At 44.2% G+C, this 25,085-nt stretch overlaps 1 protein-coding gene across 4 annotated transcripts in view; it reads right to left on the reverse strand.

Annotated features, from left to right (window-relative positions):
• Window positions 1-6,319: 6,319 nt before the first annotated feature.
• The window catches only part of DNAJC13 (DnaJ heat shock protein family (Hsp40) member C13), a 134,958-nt gene continuing 116,192 nt past the window's right edge, over window positions 6,320-25,085 (reverse strand). For all 4 annotated transcript variants that reach the window (XM_066585062.1, XM_066585063.1, XM_066585065.1 and 1 more), the window contains 7 exons: window positions 22,990-23,032; window positions 22,663-22,836; window positions 21,797-21,976; window positions 21,576-21,716; window positions 19,492-19,635; window positions 19,316-19,415; window positions 6,320-7,174 (listed from right to left, as the gene is read on the reverse strand). In XM_066585062.1, coding sequence (XP_066441159.1) covers window positions 7,077-7,174; window positions 19,316-19,415; window positions 19,492-19,635; window positions 21,576-21,716; window positions 21,797-21,976; window positions 22,663-22,836; window positions 22,990-23,032 — 880 coding nt within the window. In that variant the 3' untranslated portion in view covers window positions 6,320-7,076. The remainder of the gene's footprint in view (window positions 7,175-19,315; window positions 19,416-19,491; window positions 19,636-21,575; window positions 21,717-21,796; window positions 21,977-22,662; window positions 22,837-22,989; window positions 23,033-25,085) is intronic.

A 25,085-nucleotide genomic window follows, 5' to 3' on the forward strand; every position in this document is an offset into this window, starting at 1 on the left:
TGTGCTTCTTCAACTTCTGCCACTCTCTGTCCCACTTCTTTGATATCTTTTTGTAGGACCGCTATATCCTGCTTGTGGGCTGCATCCAGTTTCTGTAGAAGTTCATTCATCTCCCCTTTTGTGGGGATTGCCTTCAGGTGGGCTCTCCAGTCCCATTCTTCGTTGTTTGTTTGTGGGGCCTGGGGCCCTTTGTGGCTTGTGTGATGGGCTTTGGATTTGCCTGGGGCCCGTGATATTGCGGTTCTTTTGTTTGGCTGTACAGGGGGGCTTTCAGGCATTTTGTCCTTGTTTTTTTTTTTTCCCCCTCTGGCTCCCAGGGCTTATTGTGGGTCGATGTTCCCTTCACCCCTTGTGTGGGGCTTTGCTGGGGGGGGGGGGGGGGGTGGACAGCATCAGGGTCTTTTGGGCTTCCTTGTTGTGGGCATCTAGGGGGTTCTTGTGGGGTTGTAATCCGCCCTGCAGGGCTCATTGTCTGGGGAGAGCTGGCTTTGAGCGTATCCGGGGGGGTTTATTTCAGAGGAATCATCCTCTGCTGTGTCAGGAGCGCTGACTCCCCCTCCCCCCGCAGCCAGGCCAACTGCTCCTCCGTCTTCTGCCCGGGGCCATACCTCCTCCTCACTGCTGTCTCCTCCGGTCGGGCTTCCACCTCTATTGTCCGTGGTGCTCCGGCCCGGGACTCCTCTTCTTCCTGTGACCGCAGCTGCGCCTCTTCATCTCTGGCGGTGCCATGTTTGTTCTGCCGTTCAGTGTCAGGACTCCTGGGGAGCGGAGAAAATGCTCCATGCTCGGGACCGGGGACTTCAGCGGCTGCCTGGGGGCTTCAGATGTCCTCTTCTTCCCCATGAAGGCTGTTTCTTTCGGCGGCGGTGGCGGATCGGCTTGCTGAAGCGACGGGCCAGGCAGGAACGACTTACTCCATCGAGTGGTAAGCCACGCCCCTCCGGCATTAGGAAGTATTTAACATACAAACATGCCCCTCCATCTTTCTGTTCCCCACAGTCTCTTCTGAAGACATTGTAACCCTGTAAATTTACCACCCAATCATACTTATCATCAAGCCAGGTTTGCGTTATTCCAACTATATTGTAGTTTGCATTAGTCATTTTCACTTCAAACTTACCCACTTTACTTATCAGACTTCTTGTATTCGTTGCCATACAATTTATACAGTTGTTTTTGTTCTCTATATTCATTTCGCTACTAATGGTACTATTGGTTGTTCTGTCAGTTCTAACTGTACTAACCCTACCCCCTGCTCAACTCCCAATCTCATTAATTGGCCCTAGGTCGCGATCTACACTGTCTACCCCCGTTTCTCTTTTTCCCTCCCCCAGTCTCTAGTTTAAACACTCCTCTAGCCTTCTAACCCTTTTCTCCCCCAGCTCGCTGCACCCTCCCCATTAAGATGCAGCCCGTGCCTACGGTAGAGCCTGTAGCCGACAGCAAATTCAGCCCAGTTCTCCAGGAACCCGAACCCCTCCTTCTTACACCAACTCAAGCCACTTGTTTACCTCCCTAAGATCCTGCTGCCTTTCTAGTGTGGCTTGTGGTACAGGTAATATTTCCAAGAAAACTAACCTGGAGGTCCTCGCCCTAAGCTTGGATCTAGGTCCCTGAAATCATTTTTGAGGGCCCTCCCTTGAGCTCCAATTTGTTCATGAACCATGACTGCTGGATCCTCACCAGCCCATCCGAGTAATATGTTAATCCTATCCGCGATGTGTCGAACTCAAGCGGTCGATGATCCCAGCCTTTATGGCAGATTTCCCTATTTGTCCCCCTTATAACTGAGTCCCCCATCACTAGGACCTGCCTAACCTGCCCTACACTCCCTGTTCCCTTCTCACTGGGACAGACATCCCCCTGGCGTTCAGAGAGCATGTCGCGCTGCAGCAGTGCTGGCTCTGTAATGGCATCTCCCTTACCTGCCAACTTTGCAAACTTGTTGGGTTGCGGCAGTTGAGGACTAGCCTCACTGGTTCTCTTCCCTCTCTCACTTATTTAGATTCTGGATTTTGGCTTCCAAATGTGCGACGAGCAAGCAGCTTGCACAACAATACACACCCGCGATCGGCTGATCAAGGGCCACCTGCATTGCACACGTAGCACACTGGACGGCATTGTCAGGGATGGAGCTCATCCTAATGGGGATCTACAATTTACTTGTCGAAGTAGAGATTAAGTAGTTCACAATCCAAACACGCCTCTGCCCGTTCGTAACCGCTCATTTTTTTTTTTTTTTAAATGCTCACACACTACTTGTTCTCACGCAATCACCTAATTCTGCTTCACTTACACCTTATAGACACACTGATTTTCTTCACTTATTCTTACACCCCCTCCCCTCACTTAGTCACACACAGAATGTACTTATCGCCCGTGTCAGCACCTCCGCTGCAGCCAATGACGTCACCTGCAGTCTGTGTGTCAGGACCTCGCTCCCAGCGGGTGCACTCTCTGGTCTCCTGCTGTTGCTCCGGTACCTCTTTTTCTTCTGCTCCTCCTCTTCTCTTCCAGCAGCTCTCCTGATCTTCTTGCGACTCTGATGCCGCTCCGGTGCCCCCTCACACCCGCTCTCTGCTCCATGGGCTCTCACTAGCAGCAGTTCGGGTACGTCACTTCCGCTACCTAGCTTGCAATAGTTGATCGGCCATGCTCAGGGCTCTTGCCCAATCAGCTAGGGACATGATAGAACAATGCTGACGCTCTCTCCAGATTACCTACCAAATTAGACAATTCGCCTGAAGAGGACACCTGGGAGGACAGAGAGGCCAGACTTTACCCTACAGCAAGCCCATCAGAACTGTCATACTATTTCTTCTAAATCGCCCAGCAGCAACTGAGGACACTTTAAAAAAAAAAAAAAAAAATTGTTCTTGCTTCAGCAAGACAAATTGGACCCTTGGGGAACTTAAAAGAACATTTACTCACAGGAGCCATCCCAAAAAGCAGACTACACAAATCCATGGGCCCAGAGTTACAGCAATTGTGGGGACAGGGAAAGAGATTGTTGCTTAAGAAAAATATCCTTTACAGAAGTTCCATTGACCCCGCATCTGGACACCGCCTATACCAAATAGTAATTCCCCGCAGAGATAACAATCAAGTCCCATTTTCATACCATGATCAGTCCAGACACATTGGAGTCCATAAAACAGAAGTGGTGATTCACCAACACTTTTATTGGATTGCCATGAGAGATATCATCAAGAAATGGTGCCAAGAAATGCACAGTCTGCGAAACCAAAAGAAGAGCCCAAAATGATCAAAAAGCCACATTACACCCCATTGTCACCACCAAGCCTTTGGAAATTGTCGCCATTGACCACCTAAAGATTGAACCCAGTAAGTCCGGGTATAGTTATGTCCTCACTTTAATTGACCAGTACATTAAATTGACAGTTGGCATCCCTGTCAAAGATCTCACTGCCAGAACCACTGCCGCCATCATTTGGAAGCATATCAGTTACGGATGCCCCAACCAAACATTATCTGACAGAGGAATAACTTTTGAATCGCAACTCTTCCAGGAATTATGCGCAACCTATAATTGTATGAAACTTCGTACCACAGCTTATTACCCACAAGGAAATTGACTCTGAAAAGGCAAATCAAACCATATTAGAATTACTTGGAACTAGAGATGAGCGCGTATACTCGCTAAGGCTAACTACTCGAGTGAGTAGTGCCTTAGTCGAATATCTGCCCGCTCGTGTCTAAAGATTCGGGTGCCGACGGCAGGCGGGGAGCGGCGGGGAGGAACGGAGATCCCTCTCTCCCCCCTGCTCACCGCTGCAACTCACCTGTCACCCGCGCCGGCAGCCGAATCTTTAGACACGAGTGGGCAGATGCTCGACTAAGACACTACTTGCTCGAGTAGTTAGCCTTAGCGAGTATACTTGCTCATCTCTACTTGGAACCATTGCATCCAAACAAAAAATATTGGCCCACGTTACTACCTGAATTAATCTACACTTATAACAATACCCCACTTTGTTCCACAGGGTACACCCCATACTATATGTTCGTCCGCCAAGGAAAGTTACCAGCCGATCTCAAATTGGGAATTTGAGTAACCGATTAGCACAACCCATTGCCTACCTTAGATTGGATACAGAACCATCAAAAGACGACTCAAGGAAGCCCAAGAAATTGTTGATATTGGAAAGAAAAAGTGAAAAACAAGCTTGTGATTTTGACAAACATGCCCATGCATCAAACATACAAAATCGGAGATCAGGTCTGGTTGAAAAATGGAACACCGTATTGGAAAATTAGACACCCGATTTGCCTTGACCAACCAACCCGTTTCACCTACAGATTCAGAAACCAAGAAGAGAAATCACCCAATGTACTCCCAGATCCATCACAGAAGGTCTTTTTCCATTTAATCTGGAAAATCAGTTGCTCTGGTATCTCAACTGCCATCACTCAATTTTGTAGAAGCATCACCACATCCTTCAATTTCATCTCCATAGTCAAGTTCTTCCACTTCATCTACCTCATCCAACGCTACGCCAGTTTCCCCAACATCATTAAACTCCAAGAAGATTACCAGCCTTACCCACAGTGCTAAGATTTACCAGATCCACATGTGGCCAACCACCACCAGGATTCCTTGAGTAGATTTTGTCATGCAAAACGTCAATCTATCAATCCCATGGATTCAGAAAAATACTTTATTTATTGCAACATATGCCGCAACCAAGTTCAGTTGCCTTAAAGACTACACAGCGTGTCCTACAGTTCCAAGTTATTGCAACATTTAAGAAATGTGCCTCACGAGACTACCTAAAGTTTGCCACCAATTTTGTTGTTTATTGTTCATATGCTCACATTTCTTCTGCCTCCTTTCCAGAGATGCTTGTATTAGTGCACTGCACATCGCATTGTGGACTTATTATGCTTTCCATGGACTCTCGCACATCCTAGTGGCAGTTATGCTGTCAACAGAAGGTTTGCCAAAAATCAAGCTGTTGTTGTTACTTCAGGTTTACTTCCAGAATATACATGCCAAATTTTGCACAGGACTCTAAAGTAATGTGGTGCCGTGATTGTTGCCCAACCTCAAATTCCCTTCCTTACAGGTTGACTACCATACTGTACATTTCTCTCAGGTCTTTATTGCATTGAATATTTATGCATTTTTCTCTGTGCCTTTGGGGAGAAGAGCTATGAGTGCCTCATAGCAAGCTGGGAGCTAGGATTCCGTCCTAACCCAACCAAACTCTCAAGTATACCAACATCTCAACTTATGTACTATCACACATAGCTGGTAGGGACACCTTTCCGCCCCTTGCAGCTCGGTACAGCTGAGGGCAGCTGCATTTTTAAGTAAGGGGGAGCTGTAGTGGCCCAGTGGGTCCCTCTGCTTCATTTACACTACACTAAAATCCAAATCAATCCTTCATCTAAAGCAGCTAGCGGGGAAATTGTTTTTCAAATAAAATCAACAGGAAAGGATTAGAGAGAACGATAAAGTCAGGTCTTTATCAAATCAATATCACTGTATTTCTCATCGCGTACAATTGACCGCTTAGCATCTTAGTGTACCTGTTACAAATACTTTTACGGAGAACTGTGAATTCAATTTATATTTCAAATACCAAAGTTAGTAAATCTGTACACTCCCAAATTTCTAAACTATTGCTGGACTCGACTCTGTTATTTCGTCGACATACCACCCCGAGGGTCCATTTGGAGTGTTGGAGTCACAGTGACAAAACTAGGCCTCCGGCCGTTACACATACACCAGGAGGACTTTTTCCATGGGTTATATGGAGAAAGCTTTATACTAATTGGGTCCTTTTGAGTGCCAGGATAGACCAGTGTTCCCCAACTTCAGTCCTCAGGGACCGCCAACAGGTCATGTTTTCAGGATTTCTTTATTGTTGCACAGGTGATGTAATTATGGTCAGTCCTCAGACATTGCCACAGGTGTTCTTACCATAGGATATCCTGAAAACATGATCTGTTGGTGGTCCCCGAGGACTGGAGTTGGGGACCCCTGCCATAGACAACCCACATAAAAAAATGACTATTCGGATTAGTGCAGTGCACAAGACCGTGCTTCCCATTAGCATGCATACAGGCAAACTGCTATATAGGAGTTGTCGTCGAAGGTGTAAAATACTGATGAACAACAATGGAACAAATCAATGACAAAGTATTGATGTCACAAAAAGATTACATTCCAAGAAAAAAAACACTCCTACCCCCTCACGTACTAAGGGGTTTTCGTGTGTGGCAATAAATACTATATAAAACTGAATCATAGTTTTAATAGAAAACTTTGTAGGCAACATGGCAGCATCTGACAGACGTTCCATTAAGGTCATCATTTCCCTTTATTTTCTTAAAATTTTCTGTACAGGGATGAATGATCTGTATAATGTACATTCATAGAAAGCTGTATATACTGGGGAGTAATCGGAGGAATCATGTCACTATTACACTAAGTTCTTACATAACAAGCTGACATTTCGATATTTACTTTTATTTATTATTTGGTAAAGCTATGCTGTACAAGGGAATATCTTCTCTTCCTTATCAAGAGGATAGTGTTAATGTAAAGGACACAGTTCACGGACCGAACGCTGTTGGGATTCCATACTTCTCAGTGAGCCCAACCATTTCCAACATGGCAGAGAATGGCGATGTGATTGCCCATTTCATTCAAGGCTTTGCCTTTTCTTGAGAATATAAAACTGGGAGATTATTACTTTGATTCACAGTCTTGTAAACAAATACAAAGGAACAGAATGTGCTTAGATACAAAAGGAAAGACAACAGAATAGGTTCTGTAACCAGACAGCTGATTCACAGAGTCATTTCATGTATATGTTACATAGTGATGCTTTATCAGGATCACATCTTCAATGTGGTATTTCATTTTTTTTATCCCTAAATAAAAATATATTTATTACAAAAAGGAATAACACTTTGTCTTAAAACGAGGAAGGCAGAAAATAAAGTCCTTTGAATCAACCCTGGGGAAATAGGAAAGGAATTACGGCACTTTTCCTCGTGCAACATGAAGCAGTTCCTCCTTTTCATTGGTGTAACATCTGCGTTGACTAGCCAAGATCTCCTACTTCATGGTCCACCGGGGGTGGCACGTTGGGCATAACTGTAGATGTAGACCCTGCAGTTAGGTAGCCAGCAATGCCAGGTCCTGAACAGATTACAAAGTCTAATGTTAGTTTTGTGTGTCATTACTCATCACAAACATTGTATTAAAAATATTCATCCAGCTTGTAGTGATTATCTTCAAATAGGCTCAATGGTGACTTACTGTAAAATTACAACGTTGCCATAACTTCAAAAATGTAGGAAAGAAAGTTAAAAGCAACTATGCAAATGCTGCCAAACGCCATTATCTGATCCTTGTAGAACCTTGAAGTCAAAATCCAAGCTCCACTCAAAACCTGAAAATTCAGATGTAACAGTAGATAACCAAAACGCCCACTTCCCCAAGTCACACTCACAGGACCTACAAAGTTGAAATGCCAGAAAAACCATGTTTGTTGCAGAGTAAACTCTTGTTGGAAAAGAGTCCCTTAGATATTACAGATGAGTCTATTTCATAGATTTTCCAGGACTAAAGGGAATCCTCACTATTTGATTGGGTGAAATTCCGGGCTGTGGAGCCCTGACGATCAGCTTATTGTCCTGCTGTACTGAGCTGATGTGTTGCCGAAAACACACAGCTACATATACACACTGCAGTGGCCCAGGATGGTATTGCATGTACTGTTCCCATTACAGTGATCAACTGCTGATGACCTATCCTGAAAATGTTGCAAAAGGCATGAGCCTACGAAGGGAAGGTGTGTTAAAGGCTGCCTAGTGGCAGCATCTGTGGCCCAGGAAAGAAGAAAACGAAGAGGCTGATGCAACAGGCAAGGTTGTGTTTTTTGATAAACTGGGCAGTGGGGGTTCTACTACTGGGAAAAGCAAGCACTTCTCAACCAAGTCTTCTGGAAAAGGGTATAGGACATCCAAACACTTTGGTTTGGAGAAGTGTTGGTCGAGAAGGTTCAATTCTGTGACTAACACCTCCTCAAATTCTGAATGGGAAGGTAAAGACCTTCAAAGAAGGCTTCGGACGTGTGAAAGAAAAAGCTTTTATGCATGAAATGGATGCCGGATCCTTTACCAGAAGTAGCTCTTTCACTGCCATTATGAGGCACTGACCAAAGAGGAGAGCTTAGATGTCTGTTCCTCATCCATGTCATAATCCGAGAGAGATTCTGAAAGTTTGCCTTTAGAAAGTTAGTAGAGTTTCTGGGAGAGAGCTCTGAACAAGTTGCCACAGGAATGCAGGGAGCTTGAAGATAGCCTTGAGTGAGGTGGCCTAACTTGTTCCTGTGACTTACAATGAAAGACATTGAGCATGGCAAATTCATCATAATTAGACACACTTGGGAGTCGGTTGATGCTTTATTAAGATCCACTACCACTCAAGATAGCGTGCATGCCCGTTCCGGTTCGGCAGTTGACGAGGACTGGACAGAAGCAGCGCCTGTGCGCGGTTCGCCAGCAGCTAGTCTTCAGGGAAGGCAGTTGTGGTACAAAGTGTCACTGTCCGTGTGGGAATTTGGTATTGAAGCGAGAACACGAAAAGTAGCAGTGCCTGGGCCTTGTCTGGAGTCATCAGCTCTGGAGTTGGAAATGATGCCAAGGCCGCAGTCAGTAATCATTAGCGCACTGCAGGAGGAACAATATAGGGTGGAAAGCTAGCTGCCAGGCAGAGCTTACCCATTTCGGAGCTGGTATGGAAGAGGAGTCGAGATTGAGTATTCAAGAAGCAACTGGAGGAACCACTAGTCTCAGCATGCTGAGGTAAAAAAGTTGGGACCAAGTAAAGGATGCAGAGGACCCGTGGGCCTTGAGAGGGAGAGAAGGCAGGATCCAATAGGATGACAGAGCCCTGACATGCAAGAGGGTTATTGGGAGGGAGAAAAGGCCTACTCAAGCACAGCAAGAAAGAGGGCAACTTGTCCTACCCCTTCCTCCACTGAACCAAAATGACCCAATTAGGCTGAAGTCAGGGTGTAAATTAGTGGATGTACCGCAAGGTAAGAGTGCTACAGGAGGCACAGCTGCCTGTGGCTGAAGACCTGCAGTGTGAAGTAGCAGCAGCCGTCAACATCTCGCTGACTCTGGGGCAGTGCTGAACGTGCAGCAGTGGATGGTGGTGGGGCGGTAGTCACAGAGGGAGAGGAACGAGTAGTCAGGGTAGGGGGGAGGGCTAGATCCTCACCCCCATCGTAGGAGATACTTCCCTTTCCACCATGGGAGGAATAACTCCAGGAACTCCAAGCTGTGTGCGTGCCTGTGCTCGTCTGCCTTCAAGAGAGGAAGTGAGTGCTCCAGTTCCAGGTACCACTATAGCTGGCGGGTCAGGGTCAAACGAACGTTGATGGTGCCCCCTTGTCTTCTGAGGGTAGGGCCAGCAACATAGTGGTTAACACCATTCTGTTCGCCCTTCTTGGTGGGATAACAAGAAAGTCTAATGCCAGCCAATGCAAAGAGGTCTGGCTCCTGCGGACACTAAGCTAAAAGTGATTAGCTTGGTGCTTGCAGTAGAGCTATAGCTGGTAGGAGGAGCTAACTCTTTTGCTTAGTGTCTCCCGCCTAGTGAGTAGCTATACCCACTGTCTAAGCGGTGTCTTTCAATGCAACAGAAAAGAAACACAAACCCTCATATATAATTTTTTTTTTTCATTAAGGTTTGCATAGTTCTTCGAATGCAGCAATGAAATAAAACGGAGAAAAAAAAAAAAAAGTGCTTTATCATTAAGGCACAAAACAGGCCGATCACTAGGTGATTAAATGTTAAGCACCCGACACTTGTGTATTTGGGGCTATGGGCTGCCCAGGTTAATTCAGACAGTGCCATTGTAGAGCTATGAGAACATACACACTACCATTTTTTCAAGTGGACCAATGGTCTGCGTGAAGACCTCATCACATATTCTATTCCTGTCAGTATGACAGATGAGAAATAGGACTTGCTAAAGCATGTCAATGTACTACCTAGGCAAGGGTGCAAATCACGTTGTATATCAGACGCAACTTGCACACACGGAAAGGGCGTCGGAGGTGGTACAATAATTGAGCAGATCATCTGCCTGAGGCAATACTGTAGTCCATAATGGATTTTTTTTCCTTGAAGTCTATTTTTTGACTCCATGACCCTACAGAGCGACTACTAAGTCAGGTAGTATAAACGACAGCTTTACCTCAGTGTCTCAAAGCACCTCATTAGGCCAGTTTCACATAAGTGTAATAATGGGCACATTTATGCACCTGTGTGACACTGGCCTTCGTGTAAGGCCAACCTTAAACAGCTCTACGTTCAACAGCTCTTCACTGGATCCCTTTGAGTGTGACCTGAGGAAGTGGAGGATTAGGGTGGACTGCAATCACACCTGATCAAACCAGAGGGGAGAAATTAGGCCAAAATGAGGACTATGCCTATTGCAAGACTTAATTAGTAATATCCTATATTTTTCACTGGAGTCACTGCAACCATCTACATTTCCAGAAGATTTTTAGGAATTGGCAAGTCTCAAAAGTATTTAAGTGATTGCTTAGTGGGTAGTTAAACATTAAAATACTATTTGCTGAAATGGAAGGATGGCGGATGACAGACCAATATGGCAACATGGTTTGCTCTTTCACAAAAGTACGTTCTGTATGGTTTTTTCCAAGAGAAGGAGAAATCCTGCAGCTCACTGCACTGAGGCTTCTATCAGGCTGCATCCACACGGGCTACAAAATCTAACTACAATGTGAAGCCCATGGTTTCCAACGGGTTCTTTCACATGTTTTGTAGCGAGATTTTGTAGCCCGTGCGAAATACAGCCTTAGCATAATGCATATTCAGTGTACCGCCACCATCTTCTACTTCATGGTTCACGGCAGAAGACACATTAGGACTATCTGTCCAACAATTCCAGTTTACAAAGAACCTCAACAGGTCAAATTTTGAGATGTTCTTAAGTTGCCCATCCTGCATTAGATTACCATCAACCAAAACGAGGATGGGAGCTTCAAAACCCCTCTTGACAGCAGATGTGGGTGGAAAAGGAAAACAGGATTCTATTCCTGGTACTCTGTTTAGCGATCAGAAGTGTCTACTTCACTAGTGCACAGATGGCTTAATGAGGCTTCATGTACATCACGATTACGGTAGTGTTACCACTTCTGTTACTCCGCTCCATTATAGAAGCGGCACAATAAAAAGTTACAATAGTGCTGCATTACATGCTGGACACCAATGGCGCCCAACAGTTCTAGTTAACTTTAATGGATCCGTTGGGTTGTGGTCATGGTGCCTGCCATTGTAATGGGAAAAAAATTAGCGCAATATGCAGTGCTGTTTTTTTCTGTACATTTAGTGGAATTTGTGATGCAGATGTGAATGAGGTTCTAGTAGCCATAACTGTCCCCAGTGTTCTTTGAGGACTTGATTTGAGGAACATGATCTAGACTCAACACAAAGCAGCAAGAGGGAAGGGGGTAATATACATACAGTCATGTCGGGAGCACAAGATGCATGAATGCAGCAGGTGCAACAAGCATTGTACCTGTGTTACAGAACTACACAGCAGTTAGCAAGCTGCCTGGAAGAAAGCATCTAAAGCCCACTTCTGAGATGAAGGGGGCTGCTACCAGTAAGAAGGGAAGGAGAGACACCTGAAGGAAGAAAAGTAAAAAGCAAGGGAAGAAGAGGTTAGGAAGGAAGCAGAGAACAACAAGCATAAGGGTGTACAAGTTCACCATTCATCTTAATGGACACTCAAATCGACCCTCTGGTTCCAAGACAAGATTATGTCCCGAAACCAAAGGAGGCAGTTATACTAGCTGCTACTGATCTGTACTGATGCCCCTATGATCTGCTGGTTCTGGGTCCCGTTGTCAGCCAACCAAAACGGCAGATGCAAATCTTCAGACGACTTAATCACCATAGTGCATTGTTAGTGTTAGACTACCAATGTACTAAATCCGCTCTCTGATTGGCCAGCACTAGTCACATGATCATTGCTGGATCATCATCGAGGAGTGTGCTTCAAGTAGCTAAAAAATTGCAGCAGCCATCTTGGACAGCTGAAATCAGGATCCCAAAACCAGCAGATCAGAGGGACATCAGCAGCAGCAGGTAATATACCCCACCCCCCATCCCGATACAGAAATTTGTCCCTAAACCAGACGCTCACTTTAAAAGAAAACTTTCCATGACATTCAAAATTCTGTGAGTTGCTCCTCAGTGCTCGATTTTTGGTAATGCCTCATTGCACAGAGCCATTTCCAAAACAGGCAGCTCTAAAATTCAATGCAGTCAAAAATTCAGATGTCACTTGCTGAAACTGTAGCACCCAGGAGATTACAACCATCTTTCAGCAAGGGCTTTACCAATTAAGATTTCTATAATGATGTGTGGTACTACTGTTTCCCCAAAAATAAGATCCTGTCTTAAATTTTTGCTACAAAAGAGGCGGGAATGTCTTATACTTACCTAGCAGGCGCCATCCAGGTCCCTCCCGCTGGTCTCCGGAGTTCCGTCACTCTTGCTTCAGTCCTCAACAGCCGTCAGAGTATAGCTTCCTGGTAGCGCAGTTGGTAAACCCCACCTCCAGCAAATGATGGCTCTGATTGGTTCTTGAGTGCCACAGCTCAGCCAATTAATGCAGCGCTTGAATAAGCAATAACAGCCATCACATTGAATGGCTGTGATTGGTTCTCGAGTGCCACGGCTGAACGAATCGAAGCCATTGCTTCCTGTAGGCGGGGTTTACAAACTCTGTTACCAGGAAGCGATGTTCTGTCAGTGGTGAGGACTGAAACAAAAGTGCCGAAGCTCTGGAGACCAGCAGGAGGGACCCGGACTGCGACGGCAAGGTATAGTTTCCCCCCCCCCCCCCTAAATGAAGGTTGTGCAGCTAGGGCTTATTTTTAGTGTAGAGCTTATATTTCAAGCCCCACCCTCCACACAAAAAAAACCAAACTAAAAAAAAAAAAAAAAAAAAAAAAAAAAAAGGTAGGTCCTACTTTTGGGGAAATACGGTAGCATGGGACTGGAGTCCTGCAACTGATCACTGGCTGCAGTGTGGCGGCATGCCCTACATTGGTATGTATTCCAATACAGAAGATCATCACTGCTACAATGCAAACAGAGACCAGAGTGTGGGGGGCTCCAGTGCAGAAGCAGTGAGGGGATTTAATAAATAAGGACCGCCCCCATAGTGCAACCAATTTTTTTATACAATAAAATATAGCATGTACTGAAAATGCTAGAGAAGAGGATGTGAGTGTCCAATTAAGAAAGCAGTACAGGGTTTGTACAGGTATACATAGGCACAGCTGTTTAAAGTGGTTTTCCCCATTTTTAAACAATCCCTCCCCCTACGGGTTAGAAATAACCAGACCCAAGTCCCAGCAGCGCCTCTTATAACATCTTAATGTAGTTTAAGACCAAAATAGTCCAAATCACTTCATGATTTCTAAAGAATTACCAACCTGAGAGTCATTTCTCAAAACCAGAGCAAGGAGAAAGTGGACCAGTTGCCCAAGGTGGGCCAACTATGTTGCTGCTTTCAGTTTAGAGATCTTGGTACGATTGGTTAGTATGGCTGTCTCTTGGCCTTGCCCTAGTTTGAAAAAAAATCTCCTCCAATGAGCCATGGAGGCCTGCTAATAGCAAGGCCAAAAATCAAGATTTATACTGTATACTGAACCCTTCTACAGTATGAAAATAACTACTTCCAGGAAAACCACTCTCCAGAAGAACGTTTTTGTGCCGTAACTCTCCAAACATTCGTCACAATTAGATACTGACCAATCCCAACACATTCCACAGAGGTTTATGCAAGCATGCCGTGCAGATATTCTCTACTAGAGCGCTATATACTCATGAGTTGTATCATATAGAACTTCCAGTTACAATGTAATATTAACTAGCCCTTTCTTTCTCCCTACACTAACACTTTGGTGGTGACCTTTAGCGGAGGTCTAGCACTTCCTTTTCAGTACAATGTCTGACCATAAGCCTTCAGCAGTAACCTAGTACTGGTGTCACGGATCCATTCTATTTAAGGGATACCCTGGCCGAGGTCATTGTACATGATGTATGCAGGATTCAGGCAAATCTCCAAGGGATCTATAATTAAAAAAAAAAGCTCTGGGACCATGTAGGGCCCCCTGCACACGGGCGGAAATTCCACGGCGAGACTTCCCGCAGAATTTTCGCCTGAGGAAGCGGCCATAGGATTGCGTTAGAAAACGCAATCCTAGGCAGATGGCCGTGATTTGTCCGCGCGAAATCCCACACAGAAAACAAATTGCAGGAGCTGTGGGAGAGGCAAGTGCCGCGCTGGTCCCTGCAGGGGCTTGGGTCGGGTCCCGCTGCAAGAATTCTCACAGCAGGATCCGACCCGGCCCGTCTGCAGGCGCCCTAGGGGGGTTATATAGTTTGGTGCATATTTGGTGGTCACAGAAGCCATGGATGGACCTACAAAAAAATCTGTAAATTCACTTTCTCTCATCAGAGGAACCAGGCTCTAACACATGATGGACCTCAGTCATCAAAAGCCACAAACACTGGCCTTATTGCCTCTAGCAGCTAGTCAGAGCTCACCTTTCATGGTATACATGTGGACAATCCATCACGGATTACAGAAGCAGCAAAGCAGATTCAATTTACAGAAATCTCATCCACATGCTGCGGAAAAAATATGCAGCGTAACTTGGCCTGCAGTACAGATTTAACCCCTTAAGGACCAGGCTGTTTTGTACCTGAAGGAGGAGACACTTTTTAGGGATTTTACCCATGTGGTGGTTTTACTGCCGTTTTTCCTTCAGCTACCAAAATGATTTTTAATAAACATTTTCCCAGACTTTTTTTTTGCCGTTTTTTCTAGTTTTACTGGGGGTAACAAGCTTAAAAAAAAAACAAAAAAAAAAAACAAAAAACATTTTTTTTTCCTTTCATAAAATTAGTATATTTACGCTAAAATAAAGTATGGGAATGGGTTCCTCAGTTTGATCGACATTTTGATAAATAAAATGTATGATTTTGGAGTACAGGGCGCATACGGCGACTTTCGGTTGGTGTCGGCTTTGGGTTATTCTCTTTATGTATATATTAATTTATTTTGTAATTTTTTTTTTACTTAGTAAAAAAAAATAATAATAATTACATAACTATCTGTCCCCCATGATGTCATAAGACCTCTGGGGGACATTAACTTGTTTTTTTATACTTTTCCATAGGGGCCCAGTTACAGGGAAAAACATCCCCTGTAGTGACAGTAGTCACTGGCAGAGCTGATCAAGGTCTGCTAGGACCCTGCAGCTCTGCTGTAACAGAGAATCCCAGCGGTCATGTGATTGCCAGCTTGCATAGTGGAAGAAACACTTCTTTCACTTCTTAGTACCTAGTGCTCGTTCAGCGCTACGTACCAGGGGGAGAAGAAGTTAAAAAACACTTTTCCCTTCTCCTCCGGGTTCTCAGCTGTGACTAACAGCTAACAACCCGACCAGATTCTGCTTGATTGCAGAAGCAGGGGCTTTAATCCCACGCCGTCTTTCTGCTATCGGGTGGAATTAAAGCCCAGGACCAAACGCCGTTAATATACAGCGCTTGGTCGTTAAAAAGTTGAGACACACCTGTGAATTTTTTCACTGTAGATAAAGGGTTCCAAAGCAGCACCTGATTTCAGGCAGGGTATGCCAATATTGGCAAAAACGTGTGCAGGTTCAAAAAGCGGGGCTCGATCCAGTCCCCCAAACAACAGTCCAAACAAAAAGTAGTATGAACAGCACAATTAGGTGCAATAGTAAAAGTTTACATCCGCATGGATGTCACTTTATTTTTCATTGGCATAAAAAACAGGCGACGTTTCGACTGCACAGCCACAGTCTTTGTCAAGCTGTGAATTGTTTCACTGTGTAACCATCCTCCCAGTATCCATAAATCAGCTGTTACTACCTTGTTTAGTTATTCTTTTCCATCTGAAAAATCTACTTCAGTTGGGTCATGTGATATCATGACCACCCCCCTGGGAATTACTTGCCTTTCTGTTCTCTCAAAGGGTCACCAGAACCTTCCTATGTGATGAAATTACATGGACTGTACCCCACATGCCATTCTCAGGAAGGACAGTAGCTCCTTTAACCCCTTAGTGACGGCGCTATCGTAAAACTAGGTCCTGCTGTTGCAGGACGTGTATGGAGGGAGGTAGCGCCGCTATCTCCCTCCATACAGAGCGGGCGTCAGCTGTTTATTACAGCTGATACCCGCGGGCAATAGCCGCGCTCGGCCGATTGCGGCTATTAACCCTTTAAATGCCGCTGTCAATTCTGACAGCGGCATTTAAATCCCCCGAACAGCGTTCGGGGGTCCCGCACGGCCCCCCCGCTGTGAGATCGGGAGAGCCGTGCATGTGTCATGGCAGCCGGGGGCCTAATGAATGGCCCCAGGGCTGCCTTAGCAGACTGCCTATCAAGCCATCCACACAGGGTGGCTTGATAGACTGCCTGTAAAAAAGCAGTATGACGTAATGCTATAGCATTACGTCATACTGCAGGAACGATCAAAGCATCGCATGTTAAGGTCCCCCAGGGGGACTTCAAAGTACAGTAAGAAAAAAGATCAATAAAAGGTTTTTAAATTGTAAAAAAAAAAACAAAAAAAAAAAGTTATAAAAGTTTAAATTGCCCCCCTTTTGCCATATCAATTACTAAAAGATCTAAATCATAAAATAGAGAAGAATTAAAAGTTTTTCAGTACATTATATGGTACAATAAATAGTGCCATTGAAAAATACAACTCGGCCCACAAAAAACAAGCCCTCATACAGCGACGAGGGAGTAGGAAAAAACAAAAATGGAAAAAAGCAAAAAAGCTCCGTCACTAAGGGGTTAATATTACTGCTGATGATTATAGGCTGTAGCTGCTCATATAATGCTGTGCTGATGCATCATAGGATTGATAGCGGAAAACACAGTGAAAGTGAAAATCTCATCAAGATGGTGTCTGATAAGCACCAGACAGGAGGCTGCACTGCACAGAAGAGAGTTCAATAAACATAGGAGATGTCCAAAGTGTGACAATCAGATGAGAGGTGCAGGAATGAAAAAAAGATTTTATGAATGGATTTTCTACTGTGGAAGAAACAGCCCATGTGGGTACAAACTAGAGATGAGCGAGTATACTCGCTAAGGCTAACTACTCGAGCGAGTAGTGCCTTAGCCGAGTATCCTCACGCTCGTCTCCAAAGATTAGGCTGCCGGCGCGGGTGACAGCTGAGTTGCGGCGGGGAGCGGTGGGGGGGGGGGGGGGGAAGAGAGAGAGCTCCCCGCTGTTCCTCCCCGCTCTTTCCCGCCATCTTTAGAGACGAGTGGGCAGGTACTCGAATAAGACACTACTCGCTCGAGTAGTTTGCCTTATCGAGTATGCTCGCTCATCTCTAGTACAAACACTTGAAAGAATGATCTTCCATCATTGATTTTAATGAGACCACAGTTTGCAGTTACACGCATCAGCCATACACAGGGGTCGGAGCAGCAGCTTACACTCCGTACCCCTGTACTGTGGTGCTGTCAGCAGGCACTTGGTCAGCTGGGGTCGCAGACCCCAGTTGAGCAACCATTCATGACCTATCCTAGTATTTTCCCCGAAAAAACTCTTTTATAAAATTAGGCCTGTTTTTTATACTTCTTATAAAACATCTTACACATTGTGCCCTTGGATCCAGAGCAGACCTCATCCCAACTGTCTTCTATGCAGAAGACCGCATAGGTGTGGAAAAGACAACGGAACTATAATGGTCTACATGTGAGATGGAGACCTCATCGGTCTCCGCTTCACATACTTTCCGTCACTGCCCATAGATTTTCACAGCTGATTTCATCCTTTGCATTGCATCGGGTGAGTTCCACAGCACATCCACATGTAGCATGGGATTCTACCAAAGATTCATTGCAGATTTTATAGTGGAATTGCAATAAAATGTGTGATGGCTAATCCCACCCATGTGGCTGTACCCTTAGGTCCCTCGTAGCTCACTTTAAAAATACCTGTCTAAAGTTTACAAAAAAAGCTTAAAGTTTTTCATGCATTGTACTAGTGTAAAACACCAAATATTGTTGAAGATCAAAAGGATTAGAAGGTTGAAGCTAGATTTGCAGAAAGTCATGCTTTTAAGATTATGTCACAGGGAGTAGCAGTCAGGCAAGCAATATAGCTGTGGTGTAATCCAGTTCATGGTATGGACAGATAGCCCCCGTTTAGAGGTGGATTCTTCACATGCCACACGAAATTTTTTTACATCTGTATATATGTTCTTAAAAGAACAACCACATTCCGTTAATTCAATTTTTTTGTCTATTGGGAAGGGTTTTACTACTTTTCAAGAGTCCTTTCCTAGTTTTTCACAACTACTGCATAAGTGCGCCTTCAGACGACCGTATATCGGCCGGGTGCCGATATACGGAGTCCCTGTCTGCAGGGGAAGGAGGCTGGAAGAGCCGGAAGCAGTGCACTGAGCTCCCGTCTCCTCTCCACCCCTCATCACTATTTGCAATGCGAGGGGGTGGAGCTAAATTCTGCAGCTTAGCTCCGCCCCCTCCCATTGCAAATAGTGGCGAGGGGCGGAAGCTCAATGCACTGCTCCTGACTCTACCAACCTCCTCCCCCTGCAGAGAGGGACGCTGTATATCGGCATCCGGCTGATATATGGTCATCTGAAGGCGCCCTAAAAAACACGGTTCAAAATGTGTCCAGTGGATTATTGGTTTTTTTTGCAAAATAATTGACATCAGTCTGTACTTACCTGCTGAACATATCTACATAAGACAAAACATATTACAGGTTCATACCCAAATTGTAAAAATCAGAAAACATGGACATCCCCTTACGACAAGGAAGTCGCCTAGAGACTGAAGGAAGCACTGCTACTAGCTGGAGGCTGCAACATATTTGTAATACAGTGACCACTGCAGGACAAATTCAATGCATCACTGCCAGAGGGGGTTCTAAGTGACCGATTCTCCTCTACGACATCCAAGCAGTGGACATTGGTTTTCAGGTTGGAATAATCCCTTTAACTAGAAAAGACTAGAAAAATTGTGAACGCAGCTCTGGATTCCAGTACAGACATCAGAAACCATAAAAAGTTGCAAAGTATTTACAAAGTTAGCCAACTTCTAATATAAGTTCTAACTGTATACTACAAGTACTGTAGATTATACATTTTTACTAATTTCCTACTGAATATGATGAAAACATTGTAATAAAACTACTTACCAGTGAGGTATCCTGCTGTTTGTGATTCAGAAATGAACAAGTCATGTTTCTGATCTTTAAAGGCACTCCATACAGAGGATCGGGACAGAATGTCATTCACCTGGGAAATACACAGTAATTTACATGATCACTACAATTAGGTGCAAACATCACATGACTGCTGGGGAATCACTCACCTGTTCTCCATACTGCAGGCTACGAGTCATGGACTTCAAAGCTTTAACTATCTGAGCCTTTGTGGCTGCAGGACTTTCCAAGTTCTCAAGGCCTTGACCTTCAAGCAACCTTAGTAAATATGGAACTAGATCTGCTTTCAATGCCTGGAAAAGATGGAAATCTTGTATTTTACACTGATCAATTGTGACAGACATCTGTTAAAATGGTTTTCCATTACAGAGTGCATTTTCTTTATTTACTCGCAGTAAAAAAAAAAAAAAGAAGAATTGTAACCTATACAGATGCAGCAAACGTTAACTTGACATTTAACGCGTTCCGGTAACTCTACTGCACTGTACTACCATACAGCACACAGAATCATCATGATGGGAGAGTCATGCCAACGTCTACTACATAGAACCAGCTCTACTATTCTAGGATTCAATGTAGCAGCCGTTGGCGTGACTCTCGCATCATGATGATTCTGTATACTGCACGGTAGTATACATCTACATATCCCCTACTGAATCTACCTCTGTTGCTTTTCAAATGCTACATCGAGGGCACACGCTGGATTTCGAGTGACATTCCACCATTGTGACAATCGAGGTGCTGACCAAGGAATTCATGTTCAGCTTTCACAGAAGTAGATTTTATTTCAGTTTATGTATTTTTTATTTAAAAAAAAAATCTCGGAAAATCTCTTTAACCACAACGGCATTCAACACTATCGAATAAATGAACACGCTCATTATCGGTTTGCATAACATACTATTCTCACCTAATCAAGTATTAGAAAAAGTATCATATCCTAATGCAGACTGTCCAAGATGCTGGATGTCTGCGGGGCACCATAAAAGGATATGTGTTTTGGGAATGCCACGTTTTGCAGACCTATTGGAGAGAGGTCCTCGAGTTTATGGAGACGCACCTGGGGGTCCCGCGCATCCTGCATCCACAAGGCCAAGGAGACAAATTGTAGGAAGACATTCCGGTAGACACAGTAACACTACTCTATACAAATTGCTGTTTTATGCTAAAAAAAGTGATATTACTTAACTGGAAGCACCCAAAAAAGCCTACTAGAGCTGCTTGGCAACGTGAAGGAAATAGGGTCATTCCTCTATATAAACTGACATATATGGGCAGAGGTTGCTCTGCCAAATTTGCTAGAATATTGGGGCCGATGGGTTGACTGCCCTAATACAGCATCAGGCCTATCTGACTAACTTCTCAGCCAGGAGGGAAGCTTGAAGGCCTCTCCTTTCTTACTCCTCGCTGTACGTGAGAATAAAGATTGCTTGTTGTGATGACAGTCACATTGTGGGTAAAACTTTTGTTTTTGGAGTTTAGTTGCTAGGATTTCCCAGGTTGGGAATCTTGGGTTCGGTTCTTTAGAAGGGGGGGGGGGGGGGGGGAGAATAAATAAAAGGGTATATGTAACTATGGAAGATGGAAAGAATTATGCTGCCGATACCTCTTCCTGTGCACATTTGTATTATGTTGTATGAGAATACCCAATAAACGTTCCTTTAAAAGAGAAAACGTATCATACAGTAGTTCTGTGTTTGACACAAGTCTAATTTAATACTATGTAACAAATCACACAAACACACCCAGTTAAAAAAATAAAATAAAAAAAATTGAAATTTACAATTTAAAGGGAACCCATCACCTGGTTATGCTGCCCAAATTACAGGCAGCATGAACCCGGACAGATATGTACTCTGCCCGCACATAAAGGTTATTCCATACATTTGACGTTTCAGAACAAAAAGTTAACGTTTGACCGGGAAAGGAGCTCGAGTCAGAGGCCGGCCGGGCCATCTTGTCCACACCCCAATCATGTTGACTATAGAGAGCCATCAGTCTACATGTCATGGTTGGGAAGAGGCCATTGCGTCCTGCCTCTGACTCTAAAGTTTGAATGGAACAAACTTCTCAAGTGTTTTTATTCTGAAATGCTGCAGAATAAGGAATACCTTACATAAAGGGACAGCGCATACCTGTCCCAGGATTGTGCAGCATGAACAGGGTGACCGGTTCCTGGAATTTAAAATACGCTTATGATCACAACAAGTTTCTGTAACAAATGTTTTCTCACTTGTGCCACCAACTCCGTTTGCTCCTTCTGGAACATCTTATTAAGTGCTTCACAGGCTATTCCAATCATATCTGCGCGCTTTTTCATCCCAAGCATGAAGGGTCCAATAGCTTCCAGTGAAGCCATCGCTCGAACACACAACTAGGATAAAACGGGAAAGATTAATTAAATTGAGGTCATGTGACACTGAATGCAAAACAGCATCACACACAATCCAATACCTCATTATCACTCATCATGTGGATGACCCGTATTGCACACTTTGGAATAGCATTGTTCTTGTGATTCAATGCTTGGAGGATCTTGGGCAGGTGACCCAAAGGTGGAACTTGGTCCAACAACTGAGGCTGGGCATTGAACAGACAAACTGTTGCTGTAGTTACAGTTTCTAATGTTTCACCCTATAGGACAAATACAAGGTTTTAAAACTTTTATGTAATCCATAACCTATTATATTATGAAATACAACAGCTACATTTAATCCCAACCCATAAGGACAGCCTTACTTTGGGCCTTCTGAACTGAATATTTTGTCATTAACACATTCAGAAGCTTGTAAGTTAAAGACTGACAATTCATATCTTTTGTTGGCCCCATATGTATAATTTGTCATGCCAGCCTACAATCTCATAAGTGGGCCACTTTGGTGACAGAGTGAGCCCCCTTCACTTTATCCGGCCACTTCAATGTTGCTGTCAGAACTGACAACAGCATCCAAAGGGTTAACTGCCAGGATGGGAGTCCTTTCTTCATTCTCAGTAGTCGTGGCCAGGTATCAGTTGCTGAAGACAGCCAACACTCATGTACAGAGTGGGCTTACACCATGGGTCCACTATACACAATGACATACACGGATGTCTGGAAAGTGTTCAAGTTGTATGCCAACAACTAATGGCACAATTATAGCATAGGTTACCAATGGCTGATTTGTGGGGGGTCAGACCGATATCTGGAGCAAAGGATTTCTCTCTGGTATGGAAATAACAGGAGCCCCAAATTTATGGCAGGAATTCGATGCCCAAGTCTAAACGATGCTCCTGTATTACACAGATATCCAACATGGACAACCATCTCCAAAATATCTTACATGAACATTATTCTTTTCCAGAAGTTCAGTAAACGTTTCCAGTAGAGCAACAAGGAATTCTCTGGGCTTCCGCAGAACCCAAGCAGGTTGGGCAATAAATATCCTTAGGAAAACGCCACCAACTGATAATTCCCCTTGTGCTTCTCCGAACGCAACGCTGAAATCATCGGCCAACTACAATATACCAAAATCATTTAGAATGGTTTTAAAAAGGCAAATAAGTTGGAAATAAAAAGATGGTGACGAAAAACAATAGTTTTGTAAATCTAGGGGTAAAGCCAATTATCTATCTACAGCAAACGAGTAAAAAAAAAAATACACACTCACCCTCCAATTGGCATCAGGATTTTCCACCTGCTGCCTAAAGTGCCTAAGAGTTACAAGAGAAAACATTAGTTTATGTCATATCAATACTAAACTCCAGAGATTGAACAGTTATTACTATAGGTCCCAACAGGGAAAAAAAAAGAATAGTATTTCTTCCCACTTAGATACCATCTAGAGTACATGTAGTTAACACCCAGCATACACACATAAGTGTGCATCAGACTGCACCATGAATGAAGCATGGGGCTGTTTAACTACTCATGTTTGAACAGTCCACAGCTTATATGAACAATCTACAAGAAAAAACTCAAATGCTGAGAACTATGCTCCAGAACCTGCAGAATTGTGAATTCAGCTCTGGACAATGCTATTGGAAATGTAACTCGGGATCAGTATAAGAAATAAAGCAATGCATTTACATTACTAAAAAGGGGTTGGTCATTAGAAAAAACCCAAAATCAATACTTGCCTATTCCTCCTCCGTCAGTCTTCTTACCGCATCTTCTCCTCATAGATCTTCTCTTTATCCTCCAGTCCCCCGGGTAACACCACCTCTAGCCGTCCGGATCCTCTTCTTCCTGTGATGTTACATCCATTCTTGGAAGCCTCCGTCCAGCAGGGCAATGTATGCTATGGCACTAGTGACATAGTGTTCACTGCCTAGTAGGGAATGCTGAATCCTATGCCGGGCTATTACTGGGACTGTGCATGCATACTGTCTCACGGCAACAGTATATCAAGACTCATGGCGAGACAGCGCACATGTGCAGTCACAGCAATTGCCCGGCATAAGATTTGGCATTGAATGTTACATCACTAGTGACGTGGTACACTTACCTGCAGGAAGCAGAATAGCGAGAATGCACGTTAACGTCACAGAAAGAAGATGATCCGGATGGCTTGCAGTGAGGTGACCCAAAGGACTGGAGGAGCCAGGAAAAGATCAGCAAGGAGAAGATGTGGTAAGAAGACTGTCTGGGGAGGAATAGGTAAGTATTGATTTTTTTTTTCTAATGACAGGAGACCTTTAAAGACTATGGACAGCACGGCACAATGTATGCGTTTCAGGATAGGAAGACTTTAGAACTGGTTTTTAGTAAAAATGTTGCAATGTTTGTTTTCTATTATGGCTTTGCTTTCTAAAAAGGCCCATTTACACGCAGCGATTACCACTCAAAATTTGTTCAAATGAATGAAAGTGAGCGATAATCGTTACATGTAAAGGCGAAGCCATCGGGCACTCTTCGTCCGCTTGTCGTTGGTCGCTGAGTTTCAGCCTGCATAAAAATAGTTGCTGATTCATTTGCTTGTCGTTCGATTTAAACAGCAGTCGTTCAAACAACTTGTGGAGGGGGAATGGTTTGCCCAGCTAAATAAAATGACTCATTCAAAAGACAATCCACATACTGCCTATAGATTCTTCCCACATATATGCCCACTGGAGCAAACAATCGTCCACTTATCTTTACATATAAACACTACCAGAGGTTCCAGCAAATAAGCGAAATAGGGTGGATTTAAAATTATTTTTACGTGTAAACACTCAACATTTGAAAGCAAAAAGTCGTTGAGTTGTTGCGTGTAAATGGGCCTTAAGGCACTGCAGACTGTAATTTGAGCAGAAGCCATCAGTTGGGGTAAACAGATTGATTGTTTCTCAGCCTTTCTCCTCACATCACAAACACTCATTCGTTGCCTTTCAACTGAACCAGCACAAGGTTACAAGATGGGAAGAGTGTAGTCACAGTGGAGGTAAAGAAACGCATACAGTGCAGGTATACACACACATTACATCACACATGTAAACAACACACTCACCTGGCCCCCCTCTAAATGTTTAGTGCCTGTCCCCGCTGTGCTTTCAGTAGAGGTCATCCTTATGTGACACTTGCAATGATAAACTCATTGCCAGCGTTCCACAGGGAAACGGAGGGGAAATGGAGGGGGGGGGGGGGGGGGCGACCAGCATTGCAGAAAGCAAGTGCCAACGATAGCTACAGATCAGAGGGTGGGGACATACTAGCAGTGTGGTGGAGCAACCCATTAGCTGCATCTCAAGTCCCCTCTGCTGCTACCTGCTTCCGTGAGCAATCACT

Source organism: Eleutherodactylus coqui, chromosome 12, assembly GCF_035609145.1.
Source record: "Eleutherodactylus coqui strain aEleCoq1 chromosome 12, aEleCoq1.hap1, whole genome shotgun sequence".
NCBI lineage: Eukaryota > Metazoa > Chordata > Amphibia > Anura > Eleutherodactylidae > Eleutherodactylus > Eleutherodactylus coqui.